This window comes from Tamandua tetradactyla, chromosome 8 (assembly GCF_023851605.1).
Source record: "Tamandua tetradactyla isolate mTamTet1 chromosome 8, mTamTet1.pri, whole genome shotgun sequence".
NCBI classification, from domain to species: Eukaryota; Metazoa; Chordata; class Mammalia; order Pilosa; family Myrmecophagidae; genus Tamandua; species Tamandua tetradactyla.
The window spans coordinates 23,302,587-23,321,965 of NC_135334.1; the positions used below are offsets into that span (position 1 = coordinate 23,302,587).

General features: G+C 39.6%; 1 protein-coding gene across 11 annotated transcripts in view; it reads right to left on the reverse strand.

Annotated features, from left to right (window-relative positions):
* Positions 1–19,379, reverse strand: part of CEP164 (centrosomal protein 164) — an 89,623-nt gene that overhangs the window by 61,982 nt on the left and 8,262 nt on the right. For 10 of the 11 annotated variants that reach the window (XM_077112799.1, XM_077112797.1, XM_077112801.1 and 7 more), the window contains exons 2-3: positions 14,628–14,747; positions 13,299–13,410 (exon numbers count right to left, since the gene is read on the reverse strand). In XM_077112799.1, the coding sequence (XP_076968914.1) occupies positions 13,299–13,410; positions 14,628–14,709 (194 nt within the window). In that variant the 5' untranslated portion in view covers positions 14,710–14,747. Of the gene's footprint in view, positions 1–1,169; positions 1,357–13,298; positions 13,411–14,627; positions 14,748–19,379 lie in introns of those variants that run through there. The other variant, XM_077112794.1, reaches the window with a different exon arrangement.

Here is a 19,379-nt window from a genome sequence, read left to right on the forward strand (position 1 = left end):
AAATGAACATCAACAATTCAACATGCTGAAAATGAGATGATATACAGAAAAAAATACCATCAATGCAAATTTGTATCTTATAGCTGTTAGTAATGTTGTAATATTCTTCCAGTGAATGTAATAAAGGCAATATACCAAAGCTAAATGTCAATAAAAGGGGGATATAAGGAAGATGCACAGGATTCTTGGTGGTGTTATCTATTTTTTTTATCTATTTTTATTTTTTTATTCTTCATTTTTTTCCTCTTCCTTCTTCATGGAAGAAATGAAAATGTCCTCATATAGACCGTGGTGCTGAATGCATAACTATGTGATTATACTGTGAACCACTGACTGTTTACTTAGGATGGACTGTATGGTGTGTGAATAAAATTGTTTAAAAATAAACAGAAGGGCAGTGCACTGGTGGCTCAGCGGCAGAATTCTAACCCACTGTGCCAGAGACCTGAATTCAATTCCCAGAGCCTGCCCATGCATATGAAAAAAAACAAAAAAACAGAAAAATACTAGTGCTGGAGAAAATGTGGAGAGTGAGATGTACCTAGCCACTGTTGGTAGGGAAGTGGAATGGTGCAGCCCCTCTGGAGGGCAGTGTGGTCGTTCCACAGGAGGCAAAGTATAGAGTTGCCATATGATCCTGCAATACCATTATTAGGTATATACTTGGAAGAACTGAAAGCAGGGACACAAATGGACATTTGTACAACTGGTGTTTATGAGTGCAGTATTCACATTTGCAGTGGATGGAGGTGGCCTAAGGGTACATAGACTGATGAATGGAAGGGGGAACTGTGGTGTATTCATATATGGAATACTGAGCGGCTGCAATACGGAAGGAAGTTGTAAGGCAAGCAAATAGGTGAATGAAACTTGAGGACAGTATACTGAATGAAATAAGCCAGAAACAAAGAGACAGATATTATAATGCATCACTAATATAATGTACAACCCTGAGTATTGAATTCAAGAGCACAGATTATCAGGGGAAGGCTTATTGTAAAGGTTCTTAGATTGGAAACTCTTACAGCAGTCACATCTATTCCTGAGTTGTAACTGTTTCTAAATTCTGAGATGAGAAGCTCTTTGGGTATAACCTGGTTGTACCAACTTCAGGTATCTGAGTGACACCAGAGACTCAGAGCTAACTTTCAACTGAGGTTCTTTCTTACGTGGGAAGGCACAGGGTGATCTCTGCTGGCCTTCTCTTCAAGCCTCTGGGTTCCAACAACTTTCCCCAGGGTGATTCCTTTCTGCATCTCCAAAGGCCTGGGCTGAGTTGTCAGTACTGAGATGAGGTATGCTGAGTTCTGCAGCTATGAAAGTCGGCATTGCCCCATACAGTAATTGTTTAAAAAGCTGAAAAAGATATCAGACTTCAATTACAGATATGAATGAAGCTGATATGGTTAGGACTATGGTAAATCAGACTAAAGGGTAAAAGATGATATTAACTACATTTAAAACTTCAACTTCTATATGAGACCAAAGGAAGAGATGTTCATTTGCTGCAAAATTTCTATTTTCTGTAGCATACTATCTAATTTAACTTGTATGGTCAGCTTATTCGAACACCATAATTACATTGAACCTTGAATAAAGAAGTGAGATCTTGTTGGTTTATGCAGGTTAGTGTGGATAGCCTGAAATACCCCCCATAGTAATCTAGGCTGAAGATAAAAAAAGTATTTGCAAAGTCCCCTTGTGGGACTGGGGAAAAACGTGGAAATATACTAAGCTTCCCCACATGGGAAGACCTGATATTCTCTCAAGCATCGGGGACTACTAATTTAATAGGCCCATATGAAACTTACTCCAGCAAAGAAGCTAAGACTGCTCAAAATTATGCTTAAGAATCACCCCTAGAGAAACCCTTTTGTTGACATGACTCCTAGGGATAAACCTGGCCCTGGCATCATGGAATTAAGAAAGCCATGTTGATCAAAAGGAGGAAGAAAAATGAAACAAAATAAAGTTTTAGTGGCTGAGAGATCTCAGAGTTGAGAGGTCATTCTGCAGGTTATTCTTATGCATCCCTTAAGATATCCTGTTCTAGTTTACTAGCTGCCAGAATGCAACACACTAGAGATGGATTGGCTTTCAATAAAAGGGAATTTATTTAGTTAATGTATAGTTCTTCAAAGGAAAGGCAGCTAACTTTCAACTGAGGTTCTTTCTTAGATGTGGGAAGGCATGGGGCACTCTCTGCTGGCCTTCTCTCCAAGCCTCTGACTTCCAACAACTTTGCCCAGGGTGATTTCCTTTCTGCATCTCCAAATGCCTGGGCTGAGCTGCGAGTACTGAGATGAGGTATGCTGAGCTGCTTGGCTGTGCTACCTTGAGCTCTCTTATTTAAGCACCAGCCAATTAACTCAAACATCATTCATTGCAGCAGGCACGCCTCCTAGCCGACCACAGATGTAATCAGCAACAGATGAGGTTCACATGCCATTGGCTCATGACCACAGCAACAGAACTAGGCACCTTCACCTGGCCAAGTTGACACCTGAATCTAACTACCACATGTCCACCCCTTGTCAACTTGGCAACTACACACATCACCTTAAACAATATTAAAGTGCAAAAAATTATCTTCTAGCTGTGGACCTACGAATCTCAAAACAAGTTATCTGGTGCCAATATGCAAAGGAAGGACAATCACAGGATCCATAGGGAGAAACTGGAAGGAAAACCTGCAGGGCAAACACCATTGAATTTCAAAATCTGAAAGTTATTTATCCTTCAGCTTTAGAAAGTGGCAGTCCCACCCCTTCCAAGGGTCTGTGCAGTGGCCCACCTCTTTCCGAATCAACCCCAGGAGACATTGAGGGCACCACCCTCTCCAGGCATCAGAGCCATACCTGGGCTCTCTGCCATTTCCAGGGCACACACTCAACCCCTCCATGTGGTGGCAGCCAGGCTCTCCCCAGTCCCAAGGAGAGTGCAGGACCTTTTCCAAGGCCTGAGGCAGCACAACTCTTCCACTGCAAGGAGGTGGGAGACTCATCCTCTGCCTTCGGGGCAAATTCACCCTCTCCATGTGCTTGGGTGGATCTACTCTTCTGGCCCGAGGCTTCCTGACTCCAGACCGCAGCCTCAATGGCTTTGTCTCTGAAGTTATTTTTCCTCCAATGTGTCCCTTCTCTGAACCCCCCAGTCCAGACTGGCAGCGGCTCTGTTTATACAGGTCTCACAGAACTCTCATTGGCTTTCTATGCAGTAGCCTTGGATCAGGCCCATCAGACATAAGGAGTTTCCACAAATCCTTCCTGGATAACTCCATGTCCAATCCTGGCTTTCTCTGAAATGGCTGGCTGGTTCTACATTTGGTTAAACCCTCACGTGGGGCAATTTTCTCTGGGGTCTCCCTTTCTGGAGGCCCAGAATTTTCCAGAACTTCAATTTCTGGTTTCTTTATATCCAAGAGTTCAGTTCTCAGCTTATCTCTTTCCTGTTGCATTTCACTATAAGCTGCTAGGAAAAACCAGGCTGCACTTTCCACATTTAATTTGGAAATCTCTTCTGTTAAATATCCAAGTTCATGGCTTTTAAAATCTGCCTTCCAGCCAAAGCCACTAGTCAGTTTTGCCAGATCATCTGCTATTTTAAAACAAGGATCGCCTTCCTTCCAGTCTGCAATAGCACATGCCTCATTTCTGTCTAGAGCCTGGTCAGAGGTATCTTTAGAGTCCATGTTTCTACCAACAGTCTCTCCAAAATACTCTAAGCCTTCTCTATCAATCTCCTCACAACTCTTCCAGAATCTTCCCCTTATCCATTTAAAAAGCCATTCCAACATGTTTGGTATTTGCAAAATGTAGCAGCACCCCACTCTTTAAATCTGTTGTAGTTTACAGTTCTAAGGCTGAGAAAATGTCCTAACTAAAACCAGTCTATAGAAATGTCCAATCAAAGGCATCCAGGGAATGATACCTTGGTGCAAGAAGGTCGATGAAGTTCAGGGTTTCTCTCTCAAGTGAGAAGGCACATGGCAAACACAGTCAAGGTTTCTCTCTCAGCTGGAAGGGCACATGGCAGGCACATGGCGGGCACATGGCGAACACAGCATCACCTGCTAGAATTCTCTCCTGGCTTCCTGTTTCATGAAGCTCCCCGGGAGGCATTTTCCTTCGTCATCTCCAAAGGTCACTGCTGGTAGACTCTGCTTTGTGGTGCTACAGCATAGTCTGCTCTCTCTGAATCTCCTTCATTCTCCAAAATGTTTCCTCTTTTATAGGACTCCAGAAACTTCTCAAGATCCACCCAAATGGGTGGAGACATTGTCATCTAATCCAGTTTAACAACCACTCTTGATTAAATCACATCTCCAGGGAGATGATCTGATTACAGTTTCAAACATACAGTATTGAGCAGGGATTATTCTACCTTTATGAAATGGGATTTTGATTAAAACATAGCTTTTCTAGAGTACATACATCCTTTCAAACCAGCACATATCCCATTTCAGCTTTTAGTGTAATGGAGTATCTAGAGAGGGATGCCTGAAACCATGGAACTGTAATCCAGTAGCCTTGATTCTTTAGGATGACTGTATCACTATATAGCTTGTATAATGTGACCATGTGATTATGAAAACCTTGTGACTGACACTCCCTTTATCCAGCGTATGGACGATGTGTAAGAAAACACAGACAAAAAAAATAAATAACAGAGTGTATAGGGGTATGGGCTGTTTTAAGATGTTATGGGATGTTTACTTTTATTTTTATTCTTATTTTTATTGTTTTGGAGTAGTTAAATGTTCAAAAATCAATGGTGATGAATGCACAACTATATCATATAATGCACAACTACAATGAATGGGCTACTGATTGTATACTTTGCATGATTATATAGTATGTGAATATATCTCAATAAAACTGCATTAAACATCTGAGCTATAGGTTTTTTTTTTACTATTATTATTACTTTTATTTCTTTTCGCTATATTAACATTCTATATCCTTTTCTGTTGTGTTGCTAGTTCTTCTAAACCGATGCAAATGTACTAAGAAACGATGATCATGCATCTATGTGATGATGTTAAGAATTACTGATTGCATATGTAGAATGGTATGATTTCTAAATGTTGGGTTAATTTCTTTTTTTCTGTTAAGTAATAAAAAAAAAACTGCATTAAAATAAAAAGTTAGTGCCTGCTCAGGTCCAAAGCTACTGTAGAAAATCAAGAAAAAGAAAAGGAAAGGGAGAAGAAGAAGAGAAGAAAGAAGAAGAGAGGAGGAGAGAGTAAAAGCAAGAGAGAAGAAAAGGCGGGTGGGGAGGAGTAAAGAGGAGAGGGGAGGAAAGGAAAAGATTAACACAAAATTGAAGTACACCATTTGGCTAAAATTAAGGAATTAGCTTAGATATAGGAATAAACAATGGGGCTATCTAAGGACTTCTCCAGATGCAGATATATTTGCTGGGGTTCCTGAAAATCCATGCTAGGTTAGAGTAAGATTAAACTTGGTTTTATTTAATGGAGAAGGAAAAACACTATGGTACCTTATAGGTATGTGCCAGGATAGAATTTAATATTTTTATAAATAGACTGAAGAAGAAAAATACACTGTGAAAGTTCTGGCTTTGCAAAAGAGTCTAAAATCTTAAGAGGTGACAATCCAAGTTGGTGGGGATCAACGGTACAAGAATGTAATGAAGAAGATGTGTTTCAAGAGTGTTTTAACATGGACGAGTCCCAGTCATTTCACCTACCAGCAATAAACCATTAGAATGCTCACAGGAAAAAGAATTCCATTCACCTTAGCAATATAAAAGATAAAATACCCAGGAATAAACCTAAAATGTGCAAAACCTTTATAAAACATTACTGAAAAGTGAGGAGGAAAAATTTAAAAACAATTGGAGAGACGTTCCACGTTCTTGAATAGAAAGACTCAAATCTATGAAGATGCCAATAATCCCAAATTAACAAATAAATCCAACATAATCCCAATAAAATCCAATCAGATTTCTTATGAAATTTGAGAAACCGAGTCTTAATTCAAATTGAAAAAAAAATGTGCAGAAATAGGAAAATATTGGGGGTAAAAAGAACAATGATATCAGATTATCATCTGATAATTTGATTTAAACACTATAGTTTAAATAGTGTGGCACTGACACAGAAATAGGCAAAAATATTGATGGAATAGAATACAGAACCCAGAAACAAACCCTTTTATATTTGAAAATTTGATTTGTGATTTCAAATCAGTAAATAAAAGATAAACTCTTCAACCATAAACAACACTGGCTAAATGGCTAATCAAAAGAAGAAAGAAAAAAAAAAGAAAAACAATGAAGGTAAAAGTCCTATACAACTTATTCATTAAAATAAATTATGGATGAATTGGATAAAAATTAAAACTAAAACTATGAGAAGAAAAAACAGAATAATATTTAGTAAGTAAAAGTAAAGTTGCCCTCCCTAAGCATGAGGAACAGGGAAAAAAGAGTCACAAAGAAAAAAAACCCTGGAGGATCTGATGAGTTAAAATTTTTAAACGTTAGTATGATAAAAAAAACCATAAACAAAATTAAAAGACCAGAAACTAAGAGAAAATGCTAGAAACAGTATATATATATATATATTATACCCAAATATTACCCGAGTAATAGTATAATATTATTACCCAAATATTCAAACAGTTCTACAACATTAACAAAATTAAAAAGATAAGAAACTCAAGAGACAAAAAACCAAAAGATATAAACAAGCAAATCACAGAACATGAACAAATGGCTAACAGATATTCAACTCTATGAACAAATTGGGAAATACAAATTGAAACCACTAATTTTTTTTTGATTGGCAATTTTTTAATCGATAATATTTTTAAATAAACAATCACATATACTGGTGATGAGAATGGTAAACTTTAATGGAAAGTAATTTGGTATTTACTAAAACTACATAAATGCTATATATCCTTGAATACAGCACTTCAAATTCTAGAAATTAATTCTAAAGAAATACACAAAATGTCAGGCCACATGCTTAATCAAGCTGAAAGAAACATCTGACCTCTCCTCACCCCCTGCAAAGAAAGATAAACACTGTATTAATGTAAAACAACAACAAAACAATAAGCGATATATACATATATATATATATTTTTTTTTAACTTAGCCAGACAGAAAGAAAAATCTTTAGATGTCAGAAATAGAAAACTAGAAGCCTCAGTAATAAGTGCATGATTCAGAGGAAAAAGTCCAATATTTGACTGGGATCTAGGTTTTGGGAGATTGGGGTTTTATGCCGATTTAGGGACACAAAATGTGGCCTTAGGCCTTCATGAACGTGGAAACTGAAAATGAGACGCTTACGTAAATTTGCAGCTCTTCAGGCTGCTCAATGAAAAAAGGATGTAGTAGACCATGGAAGCAGCAAGGAAACATGTTATCCTCTCTAGACTCCAGGTAGTAAAAGAAAGTCCTGTGAACAACTGAAACCCCAAGATACATGTAGATATAGAGCCGAAAACATGGTAACAAAATCCCAAGCCAGGAATTCATATAAATTAATAAATGTTAAACATTAGTCCTCAACCACCCTTGGCAAAGCAATTGTAAAGTCAATCAATAAATTAAGAATGAGGCACTCATAGAAAACAAGCCCCTACAGAAGTTACCAAATTCACAATAAATAATTACGTAAGATAAGAGATCACCACCATGACAAAAAATCGGCAGATACAATGAATAGAAGAATCAGCACACCAAAACTTGAGATGGTAGAACAATCAAAAGAAGACTAAAAATAACTATATCTAAAATTATTATAGACATAAAAGGAGTAGAATCCATGACAAAAGAATAGAACTCTAAAAAAAGGACAGATATGGAAATAAACATGATTATACCTGTAGGAATTGAGTCACTAATTAAAAAAAAAAATCTGGGTTAAATAGCAGATCCGACACAAAATAAACAAGTAATGAATTGGGGGGGGGGGAAATTAACCCAGAATGCAGCATGCAAAATAAAGTGATTTTTAAAAATAAGAAACAGATGTTAAAAGACATGAAGGATAAAATAAGGAGGTTTGTTATATTTCCATTACTAGTCACAGAAAAGTTATAGGAGAATTTTCCATAACCAAAGAAAGACGTGAATCCTCAGAGTAAATAGGCACTCCATATCCTGAACTTGGGTAAATAAAAATAAATCCATATCTAGATACACTGCAGTGAAATTAAGAGCATTAAGAATAAAAACAAAATACTAAAAGCAACCAGAGAGGAAAAAAATAATTACCTACAAGGGAACAACAAATGAGAAAGAGAAAACCTGTCTTATCAGCAAAACTAAAAGTTAGAAGATAATAGTATAATATTGTCAAAGGGGTTGTTCAACAAACAATTCCATACTCAACTAAACTGTCATTTAAGAGTGAGAACAAACAAAAATTACTAAGAACACAAGGAAGATATAAGCATATACAGCATACTTAATTTAGGGGTATATATAAATGACAATGTTAATATGGAACTCTATATCCAAAAATGAGATACAATACATTCTTATCAAGCACACATAGAAGATAATCACTTACTGAGCCATAAAAGAAGTCTCAACAAAGAATATATATAATGAATAAATAAAATTAGAACTTAATAATTAAAACACAGCAAAACTCTATTTACCTCATCCCCTACAAACTATTATTTTGGAAACTTATATTGAGAAATTTAAAAACACAACTCTAAATATTTCTTAAGGCAAGAAAAGAAAACAATCCAATCAGTTGAGTTTGATCAATCAGTTGAAGACTTTTAAGGGAGAAGAGAGTATCATCATTACTTTTCCAGTCAGCAAGCCTCTCCAGTGAAGTTCATCAAGCCCCTTCATCAGAGTTGCCAGCTTCACAGCCTGCCCTATGGATTTTGGACTCTAGCATTCCCACAGTTGTGGGAGACACCTTTATAAATCTCATATTTATAGGTATCTCTTGTTGGTTCTGTTTCTCTAGAGAACCCTGACTGATACACCTTCCCCTCTACATAGGACATGACTCCCAGGAATGAAAGTCTCCCTGGCAAAGTGGGACATGTCTCCCAAGGTTGAGCCTGGCCCTGGTATCATGGGAGTGAGAAAGCTTTCTTGACCAAAAGGGATGTGCCAGTTTGAAAGTATTATGTACCCTAAAAAAGCCATGTTTTAATCCTGATACAATCCTGTGGAAGCAAGAGTTTCTTTTAACCTTGATTCATTACTGTAGGTTGGAATATTTTGATTAGATTATATCCACGGAGATGTGACACACCCAATTGTGGGTGTGACCTTTGATTACATGGAGATGAGACTCCACCCATTCCAGGTGAGTCTTGATTCATTTACTGGAATCCTTTAAAAGAAGAAACATTTTGGAGAGAAACTTCAGAGCTTACAGAAACGACAGAAGCCTCAGAGCTGACAGAAACTTCACAGCAGAGCTAACACAGATGCAGATATGTGGAGAACACAGATGTCTGGAGATGCTTGGAGTCCAGCAGACATTAAGACAAGATGTTAAGTAAGCCAGACCTTGGAGAAAGACAATGGAAGCCAGAGATGAAAGCTAGGAAGCCAAGAGATGAAAGCTAGCCCTAGCAAAGTAAAGTGAGTTACCTTCACAGGAACAGAGGCTGAAAGCAACAGAGCCCAAGAGCAAGGGACCAGCAGATGCCAGCCACATGAATTCCAGCTGACAAAGGTGTTCCTGACCCATCGGCCTTTTCTGAGTGTAGGTAACCTCTTCTTGGTGCCTTAATTTGGACACTTTCACCTCCTTAGAACTATAAACTTGTAACTTATTAAATTCCCCTTTTTGAAAGACATTCCAGTTCTGGTATATTACATTCTGGCAGCTTGCAAACTAACATAAGGGGAAAAATAATTGAAATAAAATAAAATTTCATCTTGATCGCTTAAAAAAATAAAATAAAATAAAGTTTCTATGGCTAAGAGATTTCAAATAGAGTTGAGAGGCCATTCTGGAGGTTATTCTTATGTATTATATATTCCTTTTTAGTTTCTAGTGTACTAGAACAGCTAGAAGGAAATAACCTGAAACTGTTGAACTATAATCCAGTAGTCTTGATTCTTGATGATGACTGTATAACCACATAGCTTTCATGGTGTGATGGTATGATTGTGAAAACCTTGTGACTATCATTCCCTTTATCAAATGTACGGGCAGATAAGTAAGAAAATAAAGACAAAAAATAAATTATAGGGGTTTTCGTGGGATATGGGGTTATACCATGGGGATGTTGTGGATTATTTTTATTTTTATCCTTATTTTTATTATTTTTTTAATAACAAAATGTTCTAAAACTGGCTGCGGTGTTGAAAGCACAACTACATGATGATACTGTGAGCCACTGATTGTATACTTCGGATCATTATATGGTATGTGAATATATCTCAATAAAATTGCATTAATCTTTGAGCAGCTAGAGGTAAAAAACTAAAATTGTGGAACTGTAACCCATACCAAACTCTGAAATCTGTTCTACAACTAATTGTTGTTCTGTGTTTTGAAATTTATTGTTTTTGTTATTTTTTTATGTTATTTTTCACAAAAAAGAAAAAAAAGTCGACTGTGATGATAAAAAAAAATTTATGCCATCTAGCCTCCTATATTGTGGAGCAGATAGAAGGAAAAATCTGAAATGATAGTATGGTAGCCGATGAGAAACTCTGTGATCAGTCCTGTAACTACCTGTGAAGAATGCTTTGAGAACTATTGCTTTTTTCTTTCTTTGCTTGGTATATATGTTATACTATACAGTAACAAAAGTTTTTTAAAAATTACATTTAAAAAAATCCTAGAAAACCTTCTCGACCAAAAGGGGGAAGAGTGAAATGAGACAAAGTGTCAATGGCTGAGGGATTCCAAACAAAGTCGAGAGGTTATCCTGGAGGTTATTCTTACATTAAGTAGATATCACCTTTTTAGTTAAGGTGTAATGGAGAGGCTGGAGGGAACTGCCTGAAAATGTAGAGCTGTGTTCCAGTAGCCATGTTTCTTGAGGATGATTGAATAATGATATAGCTTTCACAATGTGACTGTGTGATTGTGAAAACCTTGCGTCCGATGCTCCTTTTATCTACCTTGTCAACAGACGAGTAAAACATACAGAATAAAAATAAATAATAGGGGGAACAAATGTTAAAATAAATTTAGTTTGAAATGCTAGTGATAAATGAAAGCGAGGGGTAAGAGGTATGGTATGTATAATCTTTTTTTTTCTGTTTTCGTTTTATTTCTTTTTCTGTTGTCTTTTTATTTCTTTTTCTGAATTGATGCAAATGTTCTAAGAAATGATGAATATGCAACTATGTGATGATACTGAGAATTACTGATTATATATGTAGAATGGAATGATCATGTTAATGTTTTAGTTTGTTGTTAATTTTTTTAATTAATAAATAAATAAATTTTTTTAAAAAAGGAAAAGAATAAAATTCAAAAAAAAAATCCTAGTAGGAACTTTTTGTAAAAATCAACAAGCTGATTCTAAAATCCATATAGAAAAGCAATACACTTAGAACAGCCGATACAACTTTCAAAATGGAGTGTTAGAGAAGTTACCCTAAATTATTTCAAAGATTTATTATGAAGCTATAGTTGTCAAGACAGTATGTTATTTGTGTAAATGTAGACCAATAGGTAAGTTGAAGAGAACAGAAGAGTCCAGAAATGGGCCCAAACATATATAGTCAATTTGGAAAAATCTAAATGCCCTTCAATTTGAGTACCTAAATAAATCAGGACTTTAAAAAAAATGGTTGTACATCCATATATTAAAAAGTAGCAGCTGGTAAAAGAATGAGATAAACCTACCTATACCGATATAGAAGAACAATGTATATAGTATAGCACTTACGATTTAAAAAAAAAGTGTATATGTGTTTTAAAAGGTTTGGAAAGAAGTTAACAAATAACAGTAATTACCCTTGAGAAAGAAGTAAGGGTAAAAGATGATATGTATACATAAAGTTTTAATAACATGCTATTTTAAAAAGTGAAAAATGATGAGGCAGTGTTAGCCACCACTGGCAGGTACACAGAGGCAGCTGGCACAAAGCCTGGCACACAGCTGTGCCAATGATAGTTTCCTTACTTCCATCAGGGTGATACTAGAAACAAAATAGAAACCATTATCCCACAAACCCAAGCATAAGTCCTCAGCTCCTGGAATACTGTGTGCAGTGCTGACAGATTTACTGCAAGGAAGATGTCATGAATCTGGAAGAGATCCAAGGAAAAGCAACTAAAGAGATGATTAAGAACAGGGAGTCTGCCATGTGAGAGAAAGCTGAAAGAGTTAGAGTTCTTCAGCTGAGAAGAGTAAGGCTACGTCTGCAGTAATAAATGGTATGAATAAGGACACAGTAATTATTCCTTGTACACAAAATTACACAATATGAGGATAAGAGGGGACTCCCTAAGATTACAGGGGATGAGTCTGAGACAAACAAAAGGAAATTCCACTTAAAGGTAGAAAGTAAACTTATGGCCTCTTGTTAGAAGGACAACTTAGAAAGGGCTCTGTGCACATGGTGAGGAAGAGGAAGTCAGAGAGAGAACAGAGCAGACACGCAGAGAGAGAAACAGTGCCACTGTGAGTGGGAGACAAAGCAGTCTTCAGGAGAAGGAGGGAAACAGCAGCAGTGCCTGGGTAGCTTTTGGCTTTCCCACCTGATTAGCCTCTCTTTCCCCCAAGAGACCCTGAATAAGGCTCTGCTCCTTGCAATCTCAAGAGCGCTAGCTAAAATTTAAAATTTTGAGCAAATTCACAAACATGAATCTATTCATAAATAGGCTACCCAAACCCAGGCATGGCAGAGACAGAGTGGGTTGCCAAGGGCAACCAATATCCTTTTGACAAGACACGTCCTTCTCACGTCCCAAATGGAGGCTGATACAAAGAGGTTTGTTGTGAGGCTCTACAGGCCGGCAAAGGATATTGGTCTGTAGAGCCTCACAACAAACCTCCTGTATCAGCCTCCATTTGGGACATGGGAAGCATGTGGTTTGTCATTTTCAGTATCAGTGACACCCCTTTAGCATGTCCAAAACCACACTGGTGCTTGAGGACCTGACTGGAGCAGCAACTCCTGTGAGTCTAGACGTAAATTCTGAACCCCACCTTAGGGACGATGAAGTCAGCCTATGGTCAGGCCCCATCCACCACGTGGCCTAGCAAAGCAGTGGTATGTTGCTGTCCAGTCTATCCTAGCCAGGCTTGGAAAAGTGGCCTGGTAAAGCCAATGTCCAGTGCCAGGATCCCTGGCCCGGGCTGACTTACCATGGTTTCCACTCCACGGGCAGTGGTGCCACGATGCCCTCACGGGCCAGCCACATCAATTCTGGTTCTTTGATGGGATCAATACCAATCTCTTTGGCAAAGTCAAGAATTTCTGCAAGGAGAGGCAAAAGGGTAGGGAAGGTAAGAGAGATGAGGGTGATAAGAGAAATTAAAAATCACAATCATCTTTTTTCTTATTTTCCAAATTTGCCTAAAGAGGATAAACATACGTAATTTTTTCCCTCTAATTACAGCTCATAAATGGTGCACCTAGAGCTGAGATGTGAGAAGATTCACTGTGATTGGGGTTGGGGCCACATCCCTGTTAACTGGCTTATCCCCAGGCTTGTGAGAGCTGAGTGAGCAGGATGTGGAGACCTGTGTCTCCCAAACTTGCCTGCTTATAAAGATCATCTGGGTCAATAGCAGATGCTAGCCCCATACTCTAAGAATATAACCTGAAGTCTAAAAAAAACAAAGACAGAAAAATAAAAGACTTCCGTGAGGGAGGGGCCTCAGGAAGAACTCCGACGGCCATGGCCAATCTACCCCGGATGAGGCAGCCTCACCAGAGGGACAGAGGCTCTCCTGGGATCTGAAAAAAGGTTTGGTGCACAAGTACTAATCACTCATTCAACAGGCATGTACTGAACAACTGTAGATGTCTGAGTCCCTTGAGGACCTTAAAAACGCATAGAATACAAAGCGGGTGAGACGTACTTTAACAAAGATGTAAATTATGAGCAATGGAAGCTGAGAGAACCTAACTCATGAAGTCAACATAAGGGTTAAAATGGTTACTATATATATATATAATTCTCAGAACAGGAACTGGCACAAAATAGTACCCAATAAATTACATTAGCATTATTGCTATTCATAATGTTATCACTGTTATTAGAAAAAAAATTTTCTTTAGTTTGTTCGTAAGAAACTGGGTCTCCCCTGGCCTCAGGATACTATTTCAGGTTATCTTCCTAATATTTTCATTCAAAAGTAATCATTGATCTAATCCAGGGATTGGTAAACTTTTTCTGTAAAGGATCAGAGAGTAAATATTTTAGGCTTTGTGGGTCATATTGTCTCTATCACAGTGATAAACACTTCCATTATAGGGTGATGTCTAAAACAATAAACCAACAAAGAGTGTAGCTGTTTTCCAATAAAGCCTTATTTACAAAAATAGGCAATGGACCAGCTGCCAACCCCTGATCTAACCCAAATATACTGAGTAGCCACATATAAGTACCACACATGGTAATGGCAGAAAAAAAGTTTGACATAGTCCCTGCCTCAGAAGACTATTATAATACCCCACAGGCCTCTTACCTTGCTCACTGGGAATGTAGGTCTCATCATAATCTTCTTCCAGAACCAGCTGGTCTCCTATGCGGATGGGTCGTCCAGCCATGTTTGGTCTAGGGTCGAACACCTAGATCCCAGAGACCCCTGACCAGAGAGGAAATTGGTGACCAAGCATAGAAGGGGGAAAGTTGGGAGCTGGGCTGTGGAAGCCCTGGGTCAGATGAGACCCTGCATGCCAACTTAGCCCAAACTCTCCAGGAGGAAGGGAAAGGAGAGGGTAGGGCCGGCAATTGAGAACTCAGGCCCCACAGGCTCCGCACCTGCGAAAGTTCTCTGAGGGACCCCCCCTAAAGGCTTGTTCAACACTCAGTGAAGCACAAAAAATCTGGAAGCCTGGCTCTCTTAAGAGTTTGACTGCATATCCTACCACAACCCCCTACCTGCCATGCACACGAAAAGAATAACAGTATAGGACACACACACACACCCCGATTAAAAAACCATAGTAATACCAGAACCAGCAGCACACACACTTCCACACACCAACATACCCAGGTGCACAGCCACAGGGTCTCAACACTTACTCCTATTTGTACATCCCAATTTACATTCAACAATACCTTCAGGGAGCTTACAGCCAAGTGGAGGCAGCACACACAACTTCAGAAGGGAAAAAACCTCCTGCTCTGGGAGCACTAAAACAGGAGTAACAGATTCCCACGAAAGGAATAAAGGAAGGCTTTCTCAGGCTGCCAAGAATTCCAAAAGTTGAGAAAAGCATTCTAGACAGAGGGACCCTCACATGCAGATAAGGAACTCTGGTGTGCCAGAGAGCAGGGTGCATGGCAGGGGTGCAGGGGGAAAGTCAGGTGAGGTCTGGCCATGGAGAACCTTGAAGACTATACTAAAGAATCTCAATGGTGCTGTGAAGGCTTCCATGAGAGAAAGGGACCCAGGGTGGCCTTCTTTTTAAGACAAGAATTCTGGCAGGACTGGCATGGCTGGATCAGAGAGAAATGACAGACTGGTGTTAGCCACTAAGGAGGCTGTCATCCAGGAGAAAGATGATAAGGGTTTAAACTAGGGCAGGAACTGTGGGAATGGAGTAAAAGGGGTAGACAGGAGAGATGGTGTGATGTTATATTGGAGAGAGCCAGGATACAGGGATACAGAGTGGGAAGGAGTCCAGCTTGAACCCAAGGTTTCTGGCTCCATGGATGGGATGGAGCCAAATTCTTCAACTGACAAATTGATGCAGTTCTGGAATTGTTCCTCCCTCCCCACACCCACCCCACACCTACCTGAGGATCCCCAGGTCCCACCAATGTCCCTATCTTGGGCAACTTCCGTACTGAAGCACGATGAAGCAGAGACAAATCAGCCTGTAAAACGGCTGCCATGGAAAACCCTACTCCAAGTGCCTCCTCCAACTGAGGAGGGGTCAAGCACAGCAGGTGCAGACATCAAGAGTTTGAAGCAACAGGTCCTGACCTCTCCTGTACCCACTTCTTTAGAAGCTGTCACTCCAACACCTGGAGCAGTGAGCATGAAACAGCCCTCTTCAAGAAGGGTGAGTGAGCAGAGAGACCCTGTCATCAAAAAGAAGCAGCACCTGGCCTGTGATGAATATTCAACAATGGCTGCACCTGGTGACCCTGGAACTGTTCCAAGATCCCTAGGGAGGGGCCCCTGACAAATGACAAAGAGTCTCTCAAGGACCGTACCAGGGCCCTCTGCACCAGGATAGCTTGCAAGAAGGGTGCCCTGCCTTAGGACTCACAGGCTATTGTCCGCTCTATCAGTCCACCAGACCCCAAGGGAGCCAGAACCTGCTCCCCTCACACTCCCATCATGTCCCCTCCAAGCAGTAACTCCTATCCTCAAGAAGAAAAGACCACAGGACAAAGGATTCTTCCCTGCAGTGGATAAACTGAGGGGGGACTCTACTTCCTATCCTAGGAACTACGCATCTTGCCTACTTGGTGCTCAGGCAGCGTAGAGAAGTATCAGGAACCAGGGTTTCCACTGCAGCCTGCTGCAGGTGGCCTAGAACTCACCTGAATCTTTAATCCCCTTACGGAGAGAGAGAAGAAGGAAAAGGAAAGGCTCCATGGGTCAGGAGGAGTTGAGAGTGGCCCAAACATCAGTTGGTGGGCATAATACAGCCCAAAAAGCACAGATCAAGCATAAGGTTAACTATCTGGAAGACAGGTGAGAAATTCTGAACTTGAGGAATGTTACCTATCCCTGGCCTCATTCCATCTCCAGAAAGCATGAGACAGACAGATAAAGGCTCCATCTTAATGACAAAAAGTCTAATCAGCCATGAATAATTATCTATATTCAATTATTTAAAGGTCAAGAAGAACTTAGAAAATCTGAATTTATTGATCATCCAAATTTCAAGCATATTCTTTGCCAGAAAAAAAAAGTGGGAAGATTGGTGGGTATGATGGTTTGAAAGGATTTATATACCCTAGAAAAGCCATGGTTTAATCCTAATCGACCTTGTGAGAGCAACGGTTTCTTCTAATTCCTATTCAGTATTACAGGTCGGAAGCTTGATTAGGTTACTCCATGGAGATATAACTCAATCAATTGTGGGTATTAAACTTGATTAGATGGAGACGTGTCTCCACCCACTCTATGTGGGTCTTGATTAGTTTACAGGAGTCTTATAAAAGAGGAGACATTTCCGGAGAGAGTTCCTTTGAGAACGGGGAGAGAGCTGCAGAACCGCGACAGAAGGACAAGAGAACCAGAGTCCACCAGCCAGCGACCTTTGGAGATGAAGAAGGAAAGCACCATCCAGGGAGCTTTATGAAGCAAGAGGCCTGGAGAGGAAGCTAGCAGATGCCATGTTCACTCTGGGACTTTCTTGAGAGAGAAACCCTGAACTTCATCGGCCTTCTTGAACCAAGGTATCTTTCCCTGGGTGCCTTAGATTGGACATTTCTATAGAATTTGTTTTACTTTGGACAATCTCACAGCCTTAGAACTGTAAACTACCAACTTATTAAATCCCCCTTTCGAAAAGCTATTCCGTTTCTAGTATATTGCATTCCAGCAACTAACAAACTAGAACAGTGGGCCATATCCTACCTTCATTCCTTGCCTTACCTAGCTTCAAGAAGATGTGGGTGAGGAAGAGGCCAACGGGGCCAAGAGTTGTAGGAAAGAGGAAGGAGGAAAGGAAAATCTTGTATTTTTCATTTTTTAGTGTAGTAACATGTATACAACTCAAAATTTCCCACTTTAACCACTTTCAAATTTACAATTAAGTGGTATTCATTACATTCACAATGTTGTGCTACCATCACCACCATCCATCACCCAAACTTTTTTCATCACTTCAAAGGGAAACTCTGTACCCATTAAGCAATAACTCCTCATTCCCTGCATCCCCCAGCCTCTGGTCATATTCATTTAATAAGTATTAGAGATCATTTACACATTCAAGAAATATTTACTGAGTGCCTACTAAGCACCAAGCCTGCTGTCAGGCACTGTGGATAGGATAGTGATTAAACAGATTCAGTTGCTAATTTTCTGGATACGAACCAACCAAGCAGTCAAAAGTAAATGTACAACTGTAAACGGATAAGAACATCGAGGAAAAGAACCTGAATTAGATGATGCCTCTGCTGAGAACTGAAGCATGATCAGGTATTCAAGAGACAAAGGGAAGGAAAAACCGTTCTTACAGAGGAAGCAACAGATGCAAAGGCCCTTCAACAGGAAATGCCACCAAATGAGAAGCAGCCTGGAGTGAGATGCTGCTGTGAGACAGGTGGGAGCCAGGCCTTTCTTGCAAAAGAACTAAAAGCCAGGAAAAGGTTTTTCCAGATAGACACTTTAAAGTTTCACTCTGGTAGCCACTGGAAACACAGAATGGAATGGAAACCAGACTGGAAGGAAGAAAATCAAGGTGGATGCAAGGAGACTAGGTAGGAAACCTTGAGATGGTCTAGGTGAGAGGTGATAGCGAATTGGGGTGGCAAAAGTGAAGAAGATGAGATGTTTAAAAAGTAAGCACATAGGACATGTCTTAACACTTTCCTCCAAGCCTGCGACCATGACAGGCATCACTAGTCAACTATGGCAACCTAGCCATGGCCTCAGAACCCTCAGCATCATACTCCATGCAAGTTACCGAGGGATCAGGTGAAACCTGATGAAAACTACTTGCCACCAGGGCTGAGACAAACTATGGGCCATCTAATTGTGGGGGAGGGGTCATCTAACCACATTTGCCCATCTCTTATTGATTCCAGAATCTAGCGAAGAAGGAGTGATACATAGTTTGATATGATATGCCTTCTCCAGGCAGCCTTCCCTAACTAAACTCATCTTCTCCTGACAACTCATAACCACCTCAGTACTAAGGAGACAGTTTTTGTGTGTTTATAGGCATATGATTTTGAATATCACTTTTTCATGAACACATGTTCCACTTCTCCTCTCCTAAGTTCTGAGGGCCATGCCTCCTTCTTCCTCTATATTTTCCAACCAAGCCAAAAAAGATCTATGTAAACTGTTCATAGGTTTACTCCTATGAACCATTACCATGGAACCAAGCAATCTCAAGAGCCCATAGTAGCTTTGATCTAATTTTTCTTCCTATGATAAATTTTTCCTCTTCATGCCTTAAGTGGCAGATGTCACAGTGGACAAAGAACACCCTTTGGGGCCAGAAAGACCTGGATTCAAATCCCAGTTCTATCCTGTTGTGTTGCCAATCTCCCCACACTTTGCCTCCTTGCCTGCTCCTTTCGA